This window comes from Gossypium arboreum, chromosome 3 (assembly GCF_025698485.1).
Source record: "Gossypium arboreum isolate Shixiya-1 chromosome 3, ASM2569848v2, whole genome shotgun sequence".
Taxonomy (NCBI): Eukaryota; Viridiplantae; Streptophyta; class Magnoliopsida; order Malvales; family Malvaceae; genus Gossypium; species Gossypium arboreum.
The window spans coordinates 1-19,130 of record NC_069072.1 but is presented as its reverse complement, the minus strand read 5'-3'; the positions used below and the strand labels follow the sequence as shown (position 1 = coordinate 19,130).

Here is a 19,130-nt window from a genome sequence, read left to right as displayed (position 1 = left end):
CCGAGTTCACTTATGGATCGACGTCCGAACTCGTTGAGTTGAGTCCGAGTTCGTGAGATGTAACTAGGCATCCGAGCTCGTTGAGTTGAGTCCGAGTTCACTTATGGATCTGAACGCCCGAGCTCGTTGAGTTGAGTCCGAGTTCACTTATGGGCGGGTTACATGGTAGCTTGGCTACATATGTGGCACTTATGTGCAAACTTTCCATGTATCCGAATTATATTCGATGTGTTCAACGGGTAAAGTTCTCTTGAAATGGAGGAATACTCAAGATGAAAGGGACGTATTGGTAAGTGTTGTGAAATGGGTACTTTGAACAGGTATGTACTTAACTCTCAGGTTGAAAAATCGATATAACAACAATGTGGTAAGATGATAAATGAAAATGTGATATGAATGTCTTGGTGATGATTATGCAAATGATGTTTTATGTTTGCTTATATGGTTATGTTACTTGCTATTTGCATGTGAACTTATTAAGCATTTATGCTTACTCCCTCCTTTTCATTCCTTGTAGTTTTGACAAGCCAGCTCGGAAATCGGGAACGGTCGGAGGCTCGCTCACACTATCCGTATACCATCTTGGCATAATGGCTTGTATATTTTGAGTATGGCATGTATAGCATTATAATCATTTTGTATATATATGGTCTTATGATATGGTTATTGAGTGGTATGGAAATGCTTGGTAATGATTAGCCATTTGAAATGGCTAATCATGATCATATTTGGTGTTATGTATGCTAAATTGCTAGCTAATCCATGGAAACCATGAAATAGGTAAAATTTACCATAAAATAGATTCAGACAGCATTAGTGACGTGAATTTGAAAAATCACTAAAAATAGTAGAAATGGAATTAAATAATGAATAAGTTATGGAATCGAAGCTTGATGAGTCTATTTTCATATGGAAGAAGCAAAACAGGCATATGAGCTATATTTTATGAGATGTTTAAATTTTTGTGAAACAGGGCCAGAGCGATTTCTGGATCCCCTGTTCTGAATTTGGAAATTCACCATAAATTTTACAAAGATAATTAGAAGTCATACTTTATATGTACAGATTCCTTATTGAGTCTAGTTTTATTAGAGACAAATTTCATAGTCATTGAAGCTCTGTAGAGGGAGATATCTGATTCGTAATACACAGAGGTCAGAGTAGTCAAACCCTGAAACAGGGGAGACTTTAACTAATAAACTGTACTAATTGGCCTGACCAAAAATTCTAGAAAAAAATTAGTAGATAGATATATGAGTCTAGTTTCAGGAAAAATTTACGGAATTGGATTTCGAGTTTCGGAACTCGAGATATGATTTTTAAAGCGACTGTGATGCAGTTAGCCAGCTTGTCTGGAAATTTTAAAATGAATTGTATGAGCTGTTTAAGTAATGAATTAAGTCCGTTAACACCTCGTGTTCGACTCCGGAAACGGTCTCGAGTACGGGGCGTTACATTTAGTGGTATCAGAGCAGGTTTAGTCGGTTCTCGGACTAACCGAGCATGTGTAAAAGTTTAGCTATACATGCCAGCGATTTGTGATAGTGTGATGTCTTCCAAGCGTATGAGTACTATCTTATTTAGGCAGGTACTCTCCAACCGAAATGTGCCGACCATGTTCAATGTTATGTGAAGGTATTTGAGTAAAGTTATGATTATGATAAGTCTCGGTTCGAGAAAAGTATGAATAAAAGTTTATGATACATATGTGATAATATGTGAGATGAAAGTTCATGTTGTGATAAATATTAATATTTGCTTAATGCTCATATGATGTAGTGTATGTGGCTTACTTGATAAGATGAACGGAATAAATAGAAAGTAGTAGAGGTATGAATAAAGGTCATAATATTATGATACAGTGAAAATGTCCTTGTCTTGATTTGGACGTCGAATGTTGATAAATGTTAATGATATATAATTTTATGAGATAAAGGATTATAATGAAATGAACTTATCTATGTTAAATTGTTGGACTGAATTATATGATTGTAATGATATGTACATGATGATGCACGAAATGAAAGTTGTGATTGTGATGCAAATATCTATGTTTGTTTGGCCTTTTATAATGTCATGAGCATGAATTAATTTAATTAAATGAATGGATAAGTAAAGTCATCTAGAAAACATAGAATGTATGCATAAGTATATTGTCTAAATGGGACAATAGGAAAATTGGTGTAAGCCAACATGAATGAATGACATGATTTTGATGATGTTACTATGATGATGGAAGTTGTGTCATATGTGTATTTATAAGAAAGTCGAGTCGAGGTCCTACAACCCTCCCCTTACAAGTGGTACTTATAATGGAATTTCATGAGATTTGTATTGAATAAGTTTCGGTTGAGAACCCAAAGAGTACAGTGATAGAATAATTATAAGTATGATTAGAGATTGAAAATGAGCTGATAAGTAAAGTCGAGCCGATAAAGTATCGGATTGACGTAAAGATTATTGGAGTTATGCCTTGTCCCGATTAGAAAAGGAATTCTCCTTGGTAAACCGAATTACTCGGTGCAAGGTCGAGAAAAGTGTAAATCGAAATTTATTCAGAATTGGCCTTCTTTAGTGAATGGTTTAATATGAAATTTGTGACGCAAAACTAGTTGGGGAAATGATATTTGAAATGTGAACTATCTGAGTGTGACAGTTATGACCGGATGATTTAGCGATCTTTTTGAGATGTTCTATGTGTTTACCCGTTCTCGAAATATTTCTATGGTTATTGATCTTCTGAAGAAATTCTTGTTATATGGGAATGTCTTCTAATTCTGGTGTTGGATGAAAGCATTGGTAGTCTGACAGGTTTATAATTTATATTGCTCTATTTCATCGGGTATCCTATTTCATTTCGTCTTATAAGAATTGATGAGAGAATACGTATGATATTATGATTCTGTTTCTTCTACTTGATGCTTCATCTGATATATATGTATGGGAAGATATATTGTTCTTGTTATATTTGATTCCAGTGGGATTAAATGATGTTTTCTTTTGGACTTTCTTTCTTTGAAGAATTATCGGGTATTCTGTATTTTCTCTATGAGTTTGGTTTTCGATTCTCGGCATAGTATCGTATCTTGGGTTTCTTTATCCGGATCTCTTTATTCGGATTTCTTTATTCGGGTTTCTCTATCTTGGATTTCTTTATTCGGTTTCCTTGTTATCTTTGTTCCATAATTTGTCAATTATGACTCGTGTTCAAGTCGTTCTTCATTCGTGATAATCATGTCAAATATGACTATACTTCTAATTTGATCTTAGTAATGTAGTGATTTTAGTATTGGGATTTTTCTAATTTACGTGTAAGGATTTGACATCGAGAAAGGCATAGGTGATAAAAGCGAGTTTCAATCGGTATGGTAAATTATTTATTTGAAAGATTTCATGTGACAATTATGTCGGATTATTTTTCCCAAGTCGATAATAGAATTTCATTTTGTATGGATAAAAGAGTAAATAGTTTGAGCGAGAAGTGTATATTTATTAGAAAGAGTTGGATATTAGTTTAAGTCACTCTGAATGATAAGGTTTCCATCTTGTGAAAGCTGAAAAGTTTATTACATATTGACAGAGTTCGGATAGATGAGAATATTGGTAACAAAGCGTCGAACTAGGCTAGTCTACATTGAGCAAAGACTTCGACTTTCGGTAATGTCTTGTTGTATGAATTGTGATGTGTTTCAAGACGGTGAGGTAATGTGATAGTTTAGAGCATCCGATGTTACATAAAATCGGAGTTGTTAAAGGGGTTAAAGCCGAGCATTGGGATCTATCAAAATTATCCTTGTCAGTGTTGATATTGGGATGGAAATGAGAAGGATTATTCTTGAGGCCATATCAGAATTATTTCTATGGCGGAAAGAGGAAAATGTGATGTATCCTATTGTTAAATGTTTGGCGAGATCTATAAATCATATCTGTATTGAATGAATTCCTTCTCATCAGATTCATGGAATTTCGGTCTCTTTGATTGTTGGATTTCTTGGAATTCGGTCTCCATTAAATCAAGTTGAGATCCGAGTTTTATGTCATGATATCATGGGAAGCGAGAAGGGTTGAAAGTTTAAGAACAGGTTGAGAGTTGAGGCTGTAAGCTTTTAGATCATATGAGAAATTGAAGAGATGTATTGGAGGTACAGTCTAAGTGCAAGTTCTTGACACGAATATGAGATTAAAAGTGAAGACCACTTTTACGGTAAGATTTTGGGGACGAAAATCCTCGAAGGGGAGAGTTGTAATATCGATTTTGGGCCTAGTCGGAATAGTGGTTTCGTGACCCCAAAATCCGAGATAGAAATAATTATTTTATGATTATTTTAAGGTCTATGATATGATTGCATGATTGTGTGAAAATTTCGTGATGAAATTCTATGCCTAAAGTGCTTAAATTGAAAGTAGGGACTAAATCGAATAAGTTGCAAAACTTGCATTCTAGAAGTTTTTAGTATGAAATTGTTTTGGAATATTAATGAGGAGGTCTTAAATAGCAATTTGGCCAATTTTAAGTTCATGGACAAAATTAGGACATGGATGGAATTTTGGAAAGTTTAGTAGTAAGGGCATTTTGGTCATTTAGGGTAAAATGAATTAAAATACAAAATTAAAAGCCAATTTTGCTCATCTTCAACCCCATGGCCGAATATAGCAAGGAGAAACCATGGCTAGGGTTTTTCAAGCTTCCAAGCTCGATTGTAAGTCCGTTCTAGCCTCGTTTTTAATGATTTTTACGTTTTTGGAGTCCCGGTAGCTCGATTAAGCTTATGCTAGCAATAATTCAACCTAGGGTTCATATTTGGAAAAATACCCATAGGTGAAATTTGTGTATTTTGGTGTTTTATGATAGAACATGAGGTTTTAAATTATGTTAGACAACTTGTGCTACTCGGTTTTAAGTGAAAAGCGAGCAAAAGGGCTTAATCGGTAAAAATACCTAATAGTCATAAGTACATGTTAGAGTGAGAATTTGATGTTGCCATAGAAGGGAAAAATGATCAGCATGTCATAAAACATAAGAAAATAGGCTGAAGTTTAATTTACGAGCTTTGGGGCAAAAGTGTAAATATGCAAAAGTTTAGGGCAAAATTGTAATTTTTCCAAAATATGATTTTGGGTCAATTTGAATAATGTGAGTCCTAATTAGACTATATTTTAAATGATAGAGCAAGGAAAACTGAAATTAGAAGCTAAAATGGGAAAATACCAAGTTGTGGACGAAATGGTAAAAGTAGCCATTTTCAGCATACGAGGTAAGTTCATGTGTAAATGTAGTAACATAATTGTCATTTTAAGCAATTTAATGTTGTTTATATGATATGATGCCGATTATTATCATGAAATATTATGCTTTGTGGTTATTGTTGAATAATATGTAATTATGTGAATTACTTGATGAGTATGAACTATCACCAAGTATCGATTTCGATATTCCGTGGAAGACGGCAAAGATGTGAGATCGAGGAAAAAGCCTGTTTGAACCTTAGGAATAGATTAGGATACAAGTGACATGTCATTTGGGATATTTGGGCATCCGAACTCGTTGAGTTGAGTCCGAGTTCACTTATGGATCTGACGTCCGAACTCGTTGAGTTGAGTCCGAGTTCGTGAGATGTAACTAGGCATCCGAGCTCGTTGAGTTGAGTCCGAGTTCACTTATGGATCTGAACGCCCGAGCTCGTTGAGTTGAGTCCGAGTTCACTTATGGGCGGGTTACATGGTAGCTTGGCTACATATGTGGCACTTATGTGCAAACTTTCCATGTATCCGAATTATATTCGATGTGTTCAACGGGTAAAGTTCTCTTGAAATGGAGGAATACTCAAGATGAAAGGGACGTATTGGTAAGTGTTGTGAAATGGGTACTTTGAACAGGTATGTACTTAACTCTCAGGTTGAAAAATCGATATAACAACAATGTGGTAAGATGATAAATGAAAATGTGATATGAATGTCTTGGTGATGATTATGCAAATGATGTTTTATGTTTGCTTATATGGTTATGTTACTTGCTATTTGCATGTGAACTTATTAAGCATTTATGCTTACTCCTCCTTTTCATTCCTTGTAGTTTTGACAAGCCAGCTCGAAATCGGGAACGGTCGGAGGCTCGCTCACACTATCCGTATACCATCTTGGCATAATGGCTTGTATATTTTGAGTATGGCATGTATAGCATTATAATCATTTTGTATATATATGGTCTTATGATATGGTTATTGAGTGGTATGGAAATGCTTGGTAATGATTAGCCATTTGAAATGGCTAATCATGATCATATTTGGTGTTATGTATGCTAAATTGCTAGCTAATCCATGGAAACCATGAAATAGGTAAAATTTACCATAAAATAGATTCAGACAGCATTAGTGACGTGAATTTGAAAAATCACTAAAAATAGTAGAAATGGAATTAAATAATGAATAAGTTATGGAATCGAAGCTTGATGAGTCTATTTTCATATGGAAGAAGCAAAACAGGCATATGAGCTATATTTTATGAGATGTTTAAATTTTTGTGAAACAGGGCCAGAGCGATTTCTGGATCCCCTGTTCTGAATTTGGAAATTCACCATAAATTTTACAAAGATAATTAGAAGTCATACTTTATATGTACAGATTCCTTATTGAGTCTAGTTTTATTAGAGACAAATTTCATAGTCATTGAAGCTCTGTAGAGGGAGATATCTGATTCGTAATACACAGAGGTCAGAGTAGTCAAACCCTGAAACAGGGGAGACTTTAACTAATAAACTGTACTAATTGGCCTGACCAAAAATTCTAGAAAAAAATTAGTAGATAGATATATGAGTCTAGTTTCAGGAAAAATTTACGGAATTGGATTTGAGTTTGAACTCGAGATATGATTTTAAAGCGACTGTGATGCAGTTAGCCAGCTTGTCTGGAAATTTTAAAATGAATTGTATGAGCTGTTTAAGTAATGAATTAAGTCCGTTAACACCTCGTGTTCGACTCCGGAAACGGTCTCGAGTACGGGGCGTTACATCTTTCTTGCATCGTCTCCCTATACCACTGATTCATAACTCCATAAATCATGTTTTTAAGTTCTTGTTCTCGCATAAAAAAAATTGGAACATCACTACTCGTTCCTTGTTCCGAAGTCTGCACTCTACTGTTAGCTTCTTATTGTTCAGCACGTTCAGATCTATCCGACATTTTTATAATCTATAAAAATAACAATAATTAGATCGGATCATACACATTACACTATCACAGATTTATATGGCATGTATTTCTAGACACTTTACTCTTCACAATATGTTCCGAGAATCGGTTAAATCGAAGCTCTGATACCAATAAATGTAACACCCCTAACCCGTATCCGTCGCTGGAACAAGATTACAGAGTATTACCGAGGATAACCGAATATGTATAATCAATTCGAATTAAATTTACCATTCATAAATGAAAACATTCAAACCGTCCCTTAAATGGAACCTCAAGGCCCAATATGAACATTAAAAATCAAGTCGAGACTTATTCGAAGTCTTAGAGAAATTTTCACGAAACTATAAAATTTTTCATACATGCATGGGTCACACGCCTGTGTGGCTTAGGGACACGCCCATCTGGGCAGGCCGTGTGGTTACACACACCCGTTTTCTGACCCCATGTAACTCTCTAACTTACATCCTATGAACAAATTGAAGTCACACATCAATGTCACATGCCCGTGTGCTAGGCCGTATGGTTATTTTAAATTTTACAATTTAAGTGCAGGTTTCACACAGCCAAATCACATGGCCATGTCTAAAACCATGTTACCCATACGGCTAAGACACACACTCGTGTCTCTACCCGTGTGCTTAATTCAGAGCATTCTGCTTCTAAATTTTAAAGTGCAGGGGACACATGGCTACAACACATGCCCATAGGGCAAGCCGTGTGTCACACGGCCTAGACACACGCCCGTGTGTCTACCCATGTGGACGAAAATAGGTCATTTTAAGACCACATTTTTCACTCTTTTTATAATCTATCTGCACACAACCTTCAAATACACAAATATGTCTAAACCAGTCAACCAAATCAACCAAAACACAAGTTTTTCATCTACCAACATACCATAATACTACTATTTTATCCTAATTTGTCAAAATGGTTTCATTCATTACCTTACCAAAATAACTTCTAAACATAGATATTCAAACATACAAATATCAATATTTCAAAACTACATCTTTCAACCCTGTCCTATACATGCCATATAAATCAAGAGTTGTATTCAAAATCTACTGGTGTAACTTTGGATAGTGCTTCCCGATGTGTTGATCCGATCCACCGATATCACGTAAATCTACGGGAACTATTAACACACAAAGTAAGCTGTGAAAGCTTAGTAAGTTCATAGGTTCATAATAACAATCTTACCAAGCATTACAATTAATTCAATAAATAATATTAAACATTCAATTCCTACCAAATACAATTTTAAATGATGAGTTCACTCAAGCTCAATACTCAAATATCAATTCATAGTTCAACACTTAGCCTCAACTATCTCTTACCCACACATGTCAATTAAAGGACGACTTATTGATTTGAGTACGTCGTATGTTCAGTGCCACGATTCACAACTTAGTATGGTTAATACCATACCTATGTTTCACAACTTGGTATGGGAAATACTATACCTACATATTATAGCTCGGTTTGGAGGATACCATACCTACATATCATAGCTCAATATGGAAATACCATACCTACGTATCATATCTCAGTATGGATAATACCATACCTACGTGTCATAACTTTTCCATGGATTAACCATGGTTTTATTCGTCAATTCATCATTTGTCACAATCCGAATGTACTCAATCCTGCGTTTTCCTCAATTTGAACTTCCAATCCAAACTTTATAATGTTGCATATTATTAACAACATAATAGCAACATGTAGATGACATCACATCATTTCTAATTTAACAAATAATCGCACAATTCAACCATATGAACTTACCTAGGCCAATTTGTAAAAGTTGTAATATTTCAGGGACTATTCAGGAACTTTTCCTTTTCCTCGTTTATCTTTCGATTCTTGATCTAGAATATAAAATTATTTACTCATCAGAATCTACTTCAATTCCAATTCAATTTATGCTTTATGCCCTTCAATTTTCAAAATTACACATTTACTCCAAACTTTACAGTTTTTATAATTTAGTCACTGCTCAACTCAACCCCCAAAATGAGCTAATTTTTCCTCAATTAACACTTTATTATATCATATTAAACTACTTCAAAACCTTTGAAAATTGTAATTTCAGCATCAAACCTTAATTCCTAACTTTTCACAATTAAGTCCTAAAAATTGATTTCTACACAAAAACATTTAATAAACCCATCTTTTAATAAAATTAAAACTTCAAAACCATGTTTACTCTTCATAAAATTCCAGTACTCAACCATGGTAACTTTCAATTTCATCCATAAAATCAAAACTAATGAATTTAATAGTAGGACCTAGTTGTAAAAGTCACAAATCATGAAGAATTTTAAAGAAATAGCAAGAATTGAACTCACATGGTATGAAAATATGAAAAACTAGCTTGTTCCAGACCTCATATGGCTTTTTTGATGATGAATTATGAAGAAATCTCTTGATTTTCAATTTAGTCTTTGTTTTATATGTTTAATTTGCAAAATTTCCAATTTTTCCCTTGTTTCTCCTTATTTTCTTGCTAATTCTTCGCCCAAACCGTCCAGCCCATTTAATTTGGGTCTAATTCCCTTTTAAAACCCTCCTCATTAGTCACTTAAGCTTTTTAATCACTAATTAACTAATTTTCCACCTTTTTCAATTTAGTTCTTTTTAACCAATTGACCATCCAAACGTTAAAATTTTCTAATGAAACTTTAATACTATTTCAATGATACTCCATAAATATTTCTAAAAATATTTATGACTCAGTTTATGAGTTTGAGGTCTCGATACCTCATTTTAAACCCAATTTACTTTTAATTTCTTTTAAAATCTCAAAATTCACTAATCCAAAAATTCTTCTTCCATCACACTTGACCCATTGATATTTATTTATTTACTTTTAAAACTTATTTGTCAGATTTAGTGATCTCGAATCACTGTTTTTGACACCACTGAAAATTTGTTGTTACACCAATGGTGTTTTTCGAGTTGTTTTCTTGAGTATTATATGATGGCTCTCACTCATCTTCTTATCCTACACTGCCGTGTGCCCAACCCGTGTGAGAGAGTCCAACTTGTGTGGCCCTTATACCTTACTCCTATTTTATGATTTTTGTTCGTTTTTTGCTCATTTTGATCCCAAATACTCTCCTAAGTATAGAAACATGAATTTAAAGGATTAGGAGCATAAATTTCACCATTTTGCATCGACTAATCATCCAAAAACGTATTAAGAATGAGGTTAAAATATGTTATTTTTATCACTTCTCAGTGTTCAATAATAAATTATACATATTAAAATAAAAAAATTATAAAAAATATTAAAATAAAATTTTAGTTAAGTGGTAAATTAAAGATTTTCCTAATTTAATCGGCGTAGGTTTAAATTCTACTATATATACATATTTTTATTGATTTTTGTTAAACTAAAAAAACTAACGTACGCTCAAATAACTTAATTTATTTTACTTCGAATTAGTGTTTAATTGACTCGTGAAGAAATCTTGTTAAAAATATAAATAGATATACAACTAAATGAGAGGTCGAATTCGTTCTGGGGAAACCCTAGAAATCAACTGCCTCTTTTTATGTTTGTGGTGCCCATGCAAGGGCAAGCAGACAAGGCCACTATCATTGATCTTTTGTCAGTTATTCTTCCAATACCAAATGCAATATTTCAATTTTTTTCTTTTTCGTTTTCCACATGTGAATATGAATCCATACCATTACTATTATTAGGAATAATGTTTGAGAATTTTTGTTGGGTCAGGATCATTTCTTTAATAATCATCTATAAAAAAAATAAAGTGTTCTAAAGTTATTGATTTGATTTTTTGTGCTCATCTTTATTGGAAAGGCTGCTAGCACATTAACCAATAACTTATTGATATATATCTTTAACCACAAAGAATTGTTCTTTCGACTCTGTCCATTTTCTGATATGTACTAACTGGAATCTATATTAGCAATAGTGGATTTCATTCTTTACTTAAGTTTTTTTCCCTCCGAGCTAACTCTACTTAGGAATACATTAATTCATTTCCTTCTCAATTGATTATCAATCACATGCCCCCATCCCAGAGAAATGTTTGAAATGAATCATATTTCTTATTTTGTACATATATGCTTTTAGCCAATGTTATTAATTATATCATATATCATAGTTAAAAAATCTGCGGGTATATATTAAGGAAAAACATGTACGTGTAAACTGTATATCAATTCATGAATATTGTTTTTTATTATATCTTTTAATATATATTTTTCTTTTCTTTTTTTAATAATAAAGACACGTAAGTTCATCTTGGAGGTAGCTTTAAATTTTATTAAGAAAAACAAAAAAATTCTATTAAAACAGTGAGGGTCGAACTCTAGGATGGGAGATTAATTAATGATGAAACAACGCTTTCATTGAGAGAGAAAAAGAGAGGAAAAGGAAAGTATCTCTATCTTGCAGTTAGTCACATCCTTAAATATAAAAGACAACGATTCATCCCCGGGTCTTGGGTTTGAACTCCTCTATAATATAGAGGTCCGATCACTAGAAGCAACATAGCTCTCTTCAAAAACCCACCTAAAGCATTGAGCTTTAAAAAAACACACCAATAAGCAACATCAACAACATCTACCGATACTTATATTAGTATTGTATCACAATCCTATACTTGTCAGATCAGTAAGTGCTAGATAGCCATGAACATCAACACTAGCAACAACCACGACAATGGTGAACAAGACCAAAAGGGTGTCTCAAAGAAGCGTTATATGCCTCTTTTGTTGATCAACTATACGTGCCTGTTTTTGGGTTCTGTATCCTCAAGCTTGCTCTCCAAGTACTATTTCAACCACAAAGGCTCCAACAAATGGGTTTCCACATGGGTTCAGTCAGCTGGATTCCCTTTCCTTCTCTTGCCGGTTTTCCTCCCTTACTATCTCTTCCAATGCACTCAGAGAAAGCCTTTCACTCGTTTCACTCCTAGAATCTTAAGTTTGTCCATATTCATAGGCCTTATGCTAGGCTTAAACAACCTTCTTTTCTCTTGGGGCAACTCTTATCTTCCAGTATCAACCTCCGCTCTCCTTCTATCCTCTCAACTAGTATTCAATCTCATCCTATCCGCAATTATGGTTAAGCAAAAGATCACTTTCACGAACCTCAACTGCGTCATCCTATTGACGTTAAGCTCAATCCTCCTAGCCTTAGGATCCAACCACGACAAACCGCAGGACCTGACCCCAACCAAATACATGATAGGGTTTGTGGCAACCATAGGGGCGGGGTTGTTATTTGCCTTGTATCTGCCGATTATGGAGATGATATACAAGAAGGTGTACTGTTATGCGATGATGATAGAAATGCAGTTAGTGATGGAGCTATCGGCGACGATATTAGCGAGTGTGGGGATGGTGTGGGATGGGGGATTTACGGAGATGAGAAAGGAGAGTAAGGAGGTGTTCGACAAGGGGGAGGGAGTTTATTGGGTGACGATGATCACCAATGTGGTGACTTGGCAACTGTGCTTTATGGGAACGGCAGGAACGGTGTTTTTAACGTGCTCGCTAACGGGAGGGATATGCATGACGGCGTTGCTGGGCATGAATGTATTGGGAGGGGTATTGGTGTACAGAGAGGACTTTGGGGGGGTGAAGATTGTTTCTACAGTGATGTGTGGGTGGGGGTTTTGTTCATACGTTTATGGGATGTATGTTAACAATCACATGATGAAGCTCTTGGACGATCATAAACAAAATATTAATCCATCTATTGAAATGGCTCAGCCTCAGCCTCAGCCTCATTCGGATCTTCATCTTGGACTTGGGGTTTGAACAAATTAATTAATCTTCACTATTTTAATTATCTAATTAGCTTATATTAGATAATTAGCTTCTGTCCATCGTAGAAATTTATCCTGCAGCAAGTAGCAGTAGCAAAAAGAATATGTTAATAACTATAGTCTATGTACCATCTATCAAGGAGTACATGATGATATTGATCCTTGTTTGAAGGAAAATTATTACTATATTGTAGTTTTTTTTTACTTTCCTATTAATAATATTTCATTGTTCAATATCTTATTATAGCTGGATTCAAATTGTATATATATATCTTTGTATCCAGTTTTGTAATTCTAATTATGCATTGCTGGAGATTTTAAATAATAATATTTAGTGTTTGTATCTAATATATTGTTCAGTATCTAATATATTATTCATTATTTATTGAGACTGTGAAATTTCGAGAAAGGGCTGAACTCAGGAGGTTGAGGTTGTGGGCTTGTGGCCTAAAGTGATTTTTTTTGCCTGAAATTGAGATTAAATAATAATCAAGCTCTATATTTTTTTAAGTGAGGGGATGGAAAAATAATAGTTTCGAATCAACAAATTACAGCGCGTGACGTAGTTAATTTGGATGTTTGAAGCAAGCAGCTTATCATTATACAAGTACTTGGTCATTGACAGAATCATGTAAGCGGAACAAAATTGTGTATGGCTGCAACCGTATACACACAAGCACAGTTAAAAATTAGCATCTATTAACTATTAGCCGAGATAATAAGTGTTTTTTCTATCTTAATTAATAGTCGAGAGTTTGATTCTCACCCTAAAATATAGAACAATTTTAAAATTCGTGGTCAACATCTAATCTTTTACTGAACCTATATAATACAAAATTTTAATTAATAAACTCACCCGATAAATACCTTAAGAAAAAAAAATGGAAGGCATAGCAGATGCCAGTTTCATGGTGAGATTTGACTTTTAGCCCCAAACCGAATGTTTTTTAAAAGTCACTGAAGGCCTGAAGCTTGGGCTTGGTTGGCTCATTTCAGGGATCCCATTCAGCATTAGACCATAAGGCCTCTAGGTCAAGGTCCAGAAGCTGATAGCCTGATATGCCAGGCATAGCTTAGGCTTCTTTTGGTGATAGCTAGCCAGAAAAGAAAACCAAGAAAAATCACAATAAATCTCAACCAGAATCAATGGAACAAACAAATTGTTAGTGGTTGAAGTTTCAGGCAGGAAAAAATCACAGTAAATGGGGATTTTGCAAGCGTCCCAAGTGCCTTTTGCATCGACTTGTTCATCTTCGTCTTCTTGTCCCCCTGTTGCACCTAAAAGCTTATCCGCATGCAAATCATTGGCTATGAATGTCAAGTTGAGCAAAGTATGCAGTTCGACGAGTCTGCGACTGCGTAAGATTGGTGGTGGAGTTGTTGGGGTCGGTAAGGAAGGCGTACAACCAGTGCGCATTGATGAGGATGATGATGGTCATGATACTTCTTTATCAGCAACCGCCCAACCGGAGGAAGATGAGGACCTCCAATGCGTTCGCCAAATCCAAAGAGTAATACCATTCCTTTCTTTCTATTCTTTCGATGATAGTTTCCATTATTACCTACGACTATACTTGCACTACTCCTTGATAATTAAATCTGCTTATTGCTTACTAGGTTCTACAACTTCTCAGGAAAAACCGAGACATGTTATTCAGTGAGGTATGCAGACTATTTGGTACTCCTCCTCCTATACTATCCTTCTACTTTACATTTTTTTTTTGGTTATTTACATACAGGTTAAACTGACCGTGATGATAGAGGATCCTAGAGAAGTCGAGAGAAGGAGGTTGCTTGGCATTGAGGATCCTGATGCCCCTACCAGGGATGATCTCGTCGAAGCTCTGGAACAAGTGAGTTCCCTTTACCTACCTACCTTCAATTTCTATATGCTTGCCATATTCTTAATCTCAATAAACAAACACTATTACTAATTCAGTATCATATTAAAATATTTACCATCCTATTTCAAACACTATACAAATACTTTCTCAGCTGTTAATTTTCAAAGGCTAAATCTAATGAAACTATTCTAATATGCTGTTTATTTCTACTTTACCAGGTCAATGAAGGGAAGATCCCCACTAATCGTGTTGCTCTCAGGATGCTGGCTGAGGAAATGACCAACTGGCCTAATATAGAGGTACTTTTGTTTTTGCTACTTTAGACTATGTATATTTACTAAGTTCTTTTTGCCATCTCCAAATTTCTTTACATCTTCTATATCCTTGACATTGGATTTGTTTTTAACCATTGTACGAATGGCTCATTATGTAGCTTCTAAGTAGCGTGGCTTTGGTAATTTCTGTATGGATATCTGGCTCTTAAACTTTTTGAGAATATGGTTACAGGTAGTGGTTTGAAGTAATTCCTTTTCCCATGTCAGTAAAAAGGGAAACTTTAGAAACCATTGGAGGAATTCCTTTCATGATGGAAATTCAAGTGACTTGTAGGCTTTATGAGAAGATGGTTACCAGTAGTAGTATGAAGTAATTCCTTTATCCATAACATTAAAATGAGAAACTTTAGAAACCAATGGAGAAATTATTATCATAATGAATTTCGGATGACTTTTTGATTGAATGGCTCTTGCCTTTCGTGAGAATATACAAAGACTTTGTAGGTTAAGTCTTTTTCTTCGAGTATCTAGTTCTCTATAAAATATCTTTACCCATTGAATCTGTCATCTCTTTGTTAAGATAAATGACTAATGATGACTCTGGATCATGTTACCTCATTCTAGGAAGCTACTCGCATGTGAATGGAGTTACTTGACCTGGGTCTGCATGTATTATGCATTCCAGTTATCATTGATCGTAGAAAGTTAGCTTTTCTTATCTTTGGCCTAAAATATGCTTGGGATCTACTTGTTATCTACCCTCTTTGTAAAATTTTCCATGGATGTACAAAACTTTAAAAAATGTAACTTCACTTCCACTGAAAGGAAAGCAATTGAACAATAGGTTTAATGCTATTCTTTCCCCCCATTCCCACGTTTTCAACTTCCTTAAACTGTATAGTTGTGTCATCATTCTTAGCTTCTTTTAAGTTCAACTTGCTTTACTTTGCCTTGTATTTTCCTCAGCTTCTGGAGTTCTAGGACCAAATTTTTTATATAGGTATGTTGTGTATTTTCCAAAGCATCTTCATAAGTGATAAGTTCCATTGAGATGACTTATATTTTCCCATTATTTCTATGTACACAGTTGGTTATTCTTCTTTTAGATCGAAATTTAAGAATGCTTGATGTCTTTAATGAGTAGGTTGAAGCATCGAAGAAACAACGTAGCAAATCCCTTTATGCAAGGGCGACAGACACTGGCATTGATCCTAAAGAGGTTGCTAAGAGACTAAATATTGATTGGGATTCTGCTGCTGAAATCGAAGATGTTGGAATCAGTGATGAAACAGAAGTCCCTTCTGCAGTGGTTTGTTTTCTTATCCCAGTTTTTAATATTTTAAAAACTAATTTCTTTACTAGTAAATTTGTTATCAGTTTCTGCATCTATTAAACGTCAGCTCTTTGCAGTGAGGCTTGCCTTATCAAGGCCCTAATGCTAAAAATTTGTCTTTATTCCTGATTTAACACATAAATTGAAAGTGCAACCCAAAAAAGAGAAAACCTTAAAAATGTGAAAAAATTAGCATAGCCTCACATTGACGGTAAGGGAAAAAGAAACTCTTACAAAATGAAGTGGAAGTTCAAAAAAAATTGGGAAAGACTCAACAAACAGAAAGGTAATTGTTATGCGTATGAAAACAATGGGCCACTTGGTGAAGGTGTGTCACTTTTGCAAAGATAAGAAAGATGAAGTCAACATGGTGTTAGAAGATGACATGGTTGCAAATCATACAAAACTTCTCATGATTGACAACCAAGATGGTTACTGGATTGGCTTCGATGCAACTTGTCATGTCACTGCATTCAAAGGTGAATTCAAGAACTATGAAGAGGTCAATGAGTACAAATCAGTCTTCACGGGAAATTACTTCACTTCAAACTTTAACATTTCAAGATGTACATGACATCCTAATCTTATTAAGAGTTTAATTCTTGTTAAGAGACTTGATGACCATAGTTTCAAAGTTATGTTTGATTCTCAAAAAGTGAAAATTTCTAAGAGAATCATTGTGGGAAAAGACTATTTGAAAGATAAATAACAACAAAAGTAATTCTAATTATGTTTATATTGTTGATTTGAATGACTTTAATTTTTTATGGCATTATAGATTAAGACATCTTTGCATGATTGCATTGAGTAGAATATTCTCTCATGGTATAATTCCTAAATCAAATTATACTGAGTACTAAGACTTGTGAATGTTGTGTCAAACATAAATTACTCTTAAAACACATTTTATTACTTTTATAGATGATTTCTCTAAGCATTCTTATGCCTATCTGCTTGAAACAGAAGATGGAACTTTTGAAAAGTTGTAGGAGTTTCAAATGAAAAATTAAGAATTTGACTATTAAGAAGATAAACAAAATAGATCCAATAGAGATGATATGTTTTTATTCAATGATTTTACATCTTTTTGTGCCTTACTCAGTTGTATCAATAAAGAATTTTTGCACCTAATACGTCACCTAAAAATGGGGTGGCAAAAAGGAAGAATAAATCTTTACATGAAATGGTGAGATCCACGCTTTTGCATTCTCTTGTGCCTGAGTTTTGGGGGGAAGCATTATTTACTTCCTGTTATATCTTGAATAGAAATTTTATAGAAGTTCTAATAGAACTTTTGAATTATTGAAAGAGGGAATGCCTAAATTATATTATTTGGTTGCATTAGGTTCTCTTTTTTTGCTACACTAAAGCTACCAAATTATATGAAATAGGAAAGCATGTAGGTTTTATAATCTTGAGACTGATAACATTATTGAATCTATAGAAAGAATTGTCAAATGAGTTGAGAGAACCAAAGGACCAATCACTTTATATTGTGATATTCTAGCTGTTTTAAAAATACTCTCTTCTTTCAATGATCAATGTATATGAGAATCAGTTGATATTATTATTGAATTTTCTGAAAAATTTATGTATGAGATACATAATATTCTAAACTGCATCAACTTTTGGAATAACAAGGGAAAATGGATATGTTTCCTTCTATATTAAATTGCATCAGCCATTGAAGAACACACAAATTGGTGTGAAGTATGCATATGTTTCCTTGTATCTCATATTAAATATAAAGTTTCAATCCTTAGTCACATTTAGACATACACTTTACATATTTTTTTTATTTGAAATTTTCCTTGTATCTCATATTTCTTTAGACATATACTTTACAAATTGGTGTGAAGTATGAATATGTTTCCTTTGTATCTCATATTCCTAAGGGGTCAAAATCACCAAGGAAAAGGTTGAAATCCTTTATAGGATTTTGTTTTAAGGAATTAGAATTCCATATTTGAGGATTCAAATCCCTCATGAAGAAATTCAAAAAATGAAGTCAATGGAAACATTCTTCCGTTCTAAAAGCTGAACACCAGTTGGTGCTTGTAAGTGATTCATTAACATTCATTTTACACAAATTTACGTTCAATTCGCTTCAACAAACATTTCTCTTTCTTAACTCCCTTTTGGTTCTGCTTCATGTGTGTTTAAGAACTTGTGTTCTTTTTCGAATGGGTATTGTATTCTGGGGATAACATTTCTAATTCTATAAAAGACCATTTGCACCATTTAGGGAAACTATTGTCTTAAAGAAAACTTCTTGATAGTACCTTCCCTACAACATTACTTCATTTCTTCTTTTGTTCTTCCCTATTACTATTTTTCTTGATTGCACTACTGAGACAAGATTGTGAATTGGACAAGGTTGGCTATTGTCTTGAATTGGTTAATTTAATATCTGCAGTGGGTGTTTTTTGCCTTGTTTGTTTTTCAATTGAATGAGGTTACTATAGTTTTTCTTTCTTATTTGTTCTTGATTGATTAATTGAATTTGAAGGGTGTAAATGTGGGAGCTTGTTTACTGTGTTTTTACTGTGAACTAGGGTCAGAAACTCAAAGCATTTCTTTTAATGGATGCATAAGACAATCTACCATTTAATTTGAAATTAGTATTATTTTTTTTGCAGGGTTATGGGGCACTATACTTGGTCACAGCTTTTCCAGTT

The 19,130-nt window shown here is 34.1% G+C and overlaps 2 protein-coding genes across 2 annotated transcripts; both read left to right on the top strand.

The window, feature by feature from the left end:
* The first annotated feature begins 11,665 nt into the window (after positions 1-11,665).
* LOC108478965 (probable purine permease 4) lies at positions 11,666-13,236 on the top strand. Its single transcript, XM_017781414.2, has one exon. It carries the CDS (start codon positions 11,859-11,861, stop codon positions 12,990-12,992), a length of 1,134 nt encoding a protein of 377 aa, XP_017636903.1. The 5' UTR covers positions 11,666-11,858; the 3' UTR covers positions 12,993-13,236.
* A 779-nt stretch (positions 13,237-14,015) lies between these two features.
* On the top strand, positions 14,016-19,124 carry LOC108479952 (ycf3-interacting protein 1, chloroplastic; the record flags this gene model as incomplete). Its single annotated transcript, XM_017782827.2, has 6 exons — positions 14,016-14,511; positions 14,618-14,662; positions 14,740-14,853; positions 15,063-15,143; positions 16,264-16,428; positions 19,092-19,124. Coding segments are annotated over exons 1-6 (747 nt in total), but the record flags the coding sequence as incomplete, so codon positions are not given.
* Between the last annotated feature and the right edge of the window lie 6 nt (positions 19,125-19,130).

Excerpts from the sequence above, each read along its gene's own strand:
- LOC108478965 (XM_017781414.2), top strand. The coding sequence starts at position 11,859 with ATGAACATCAACACTAGCAACAACCACGACAATGGTGAACAAGACCAA.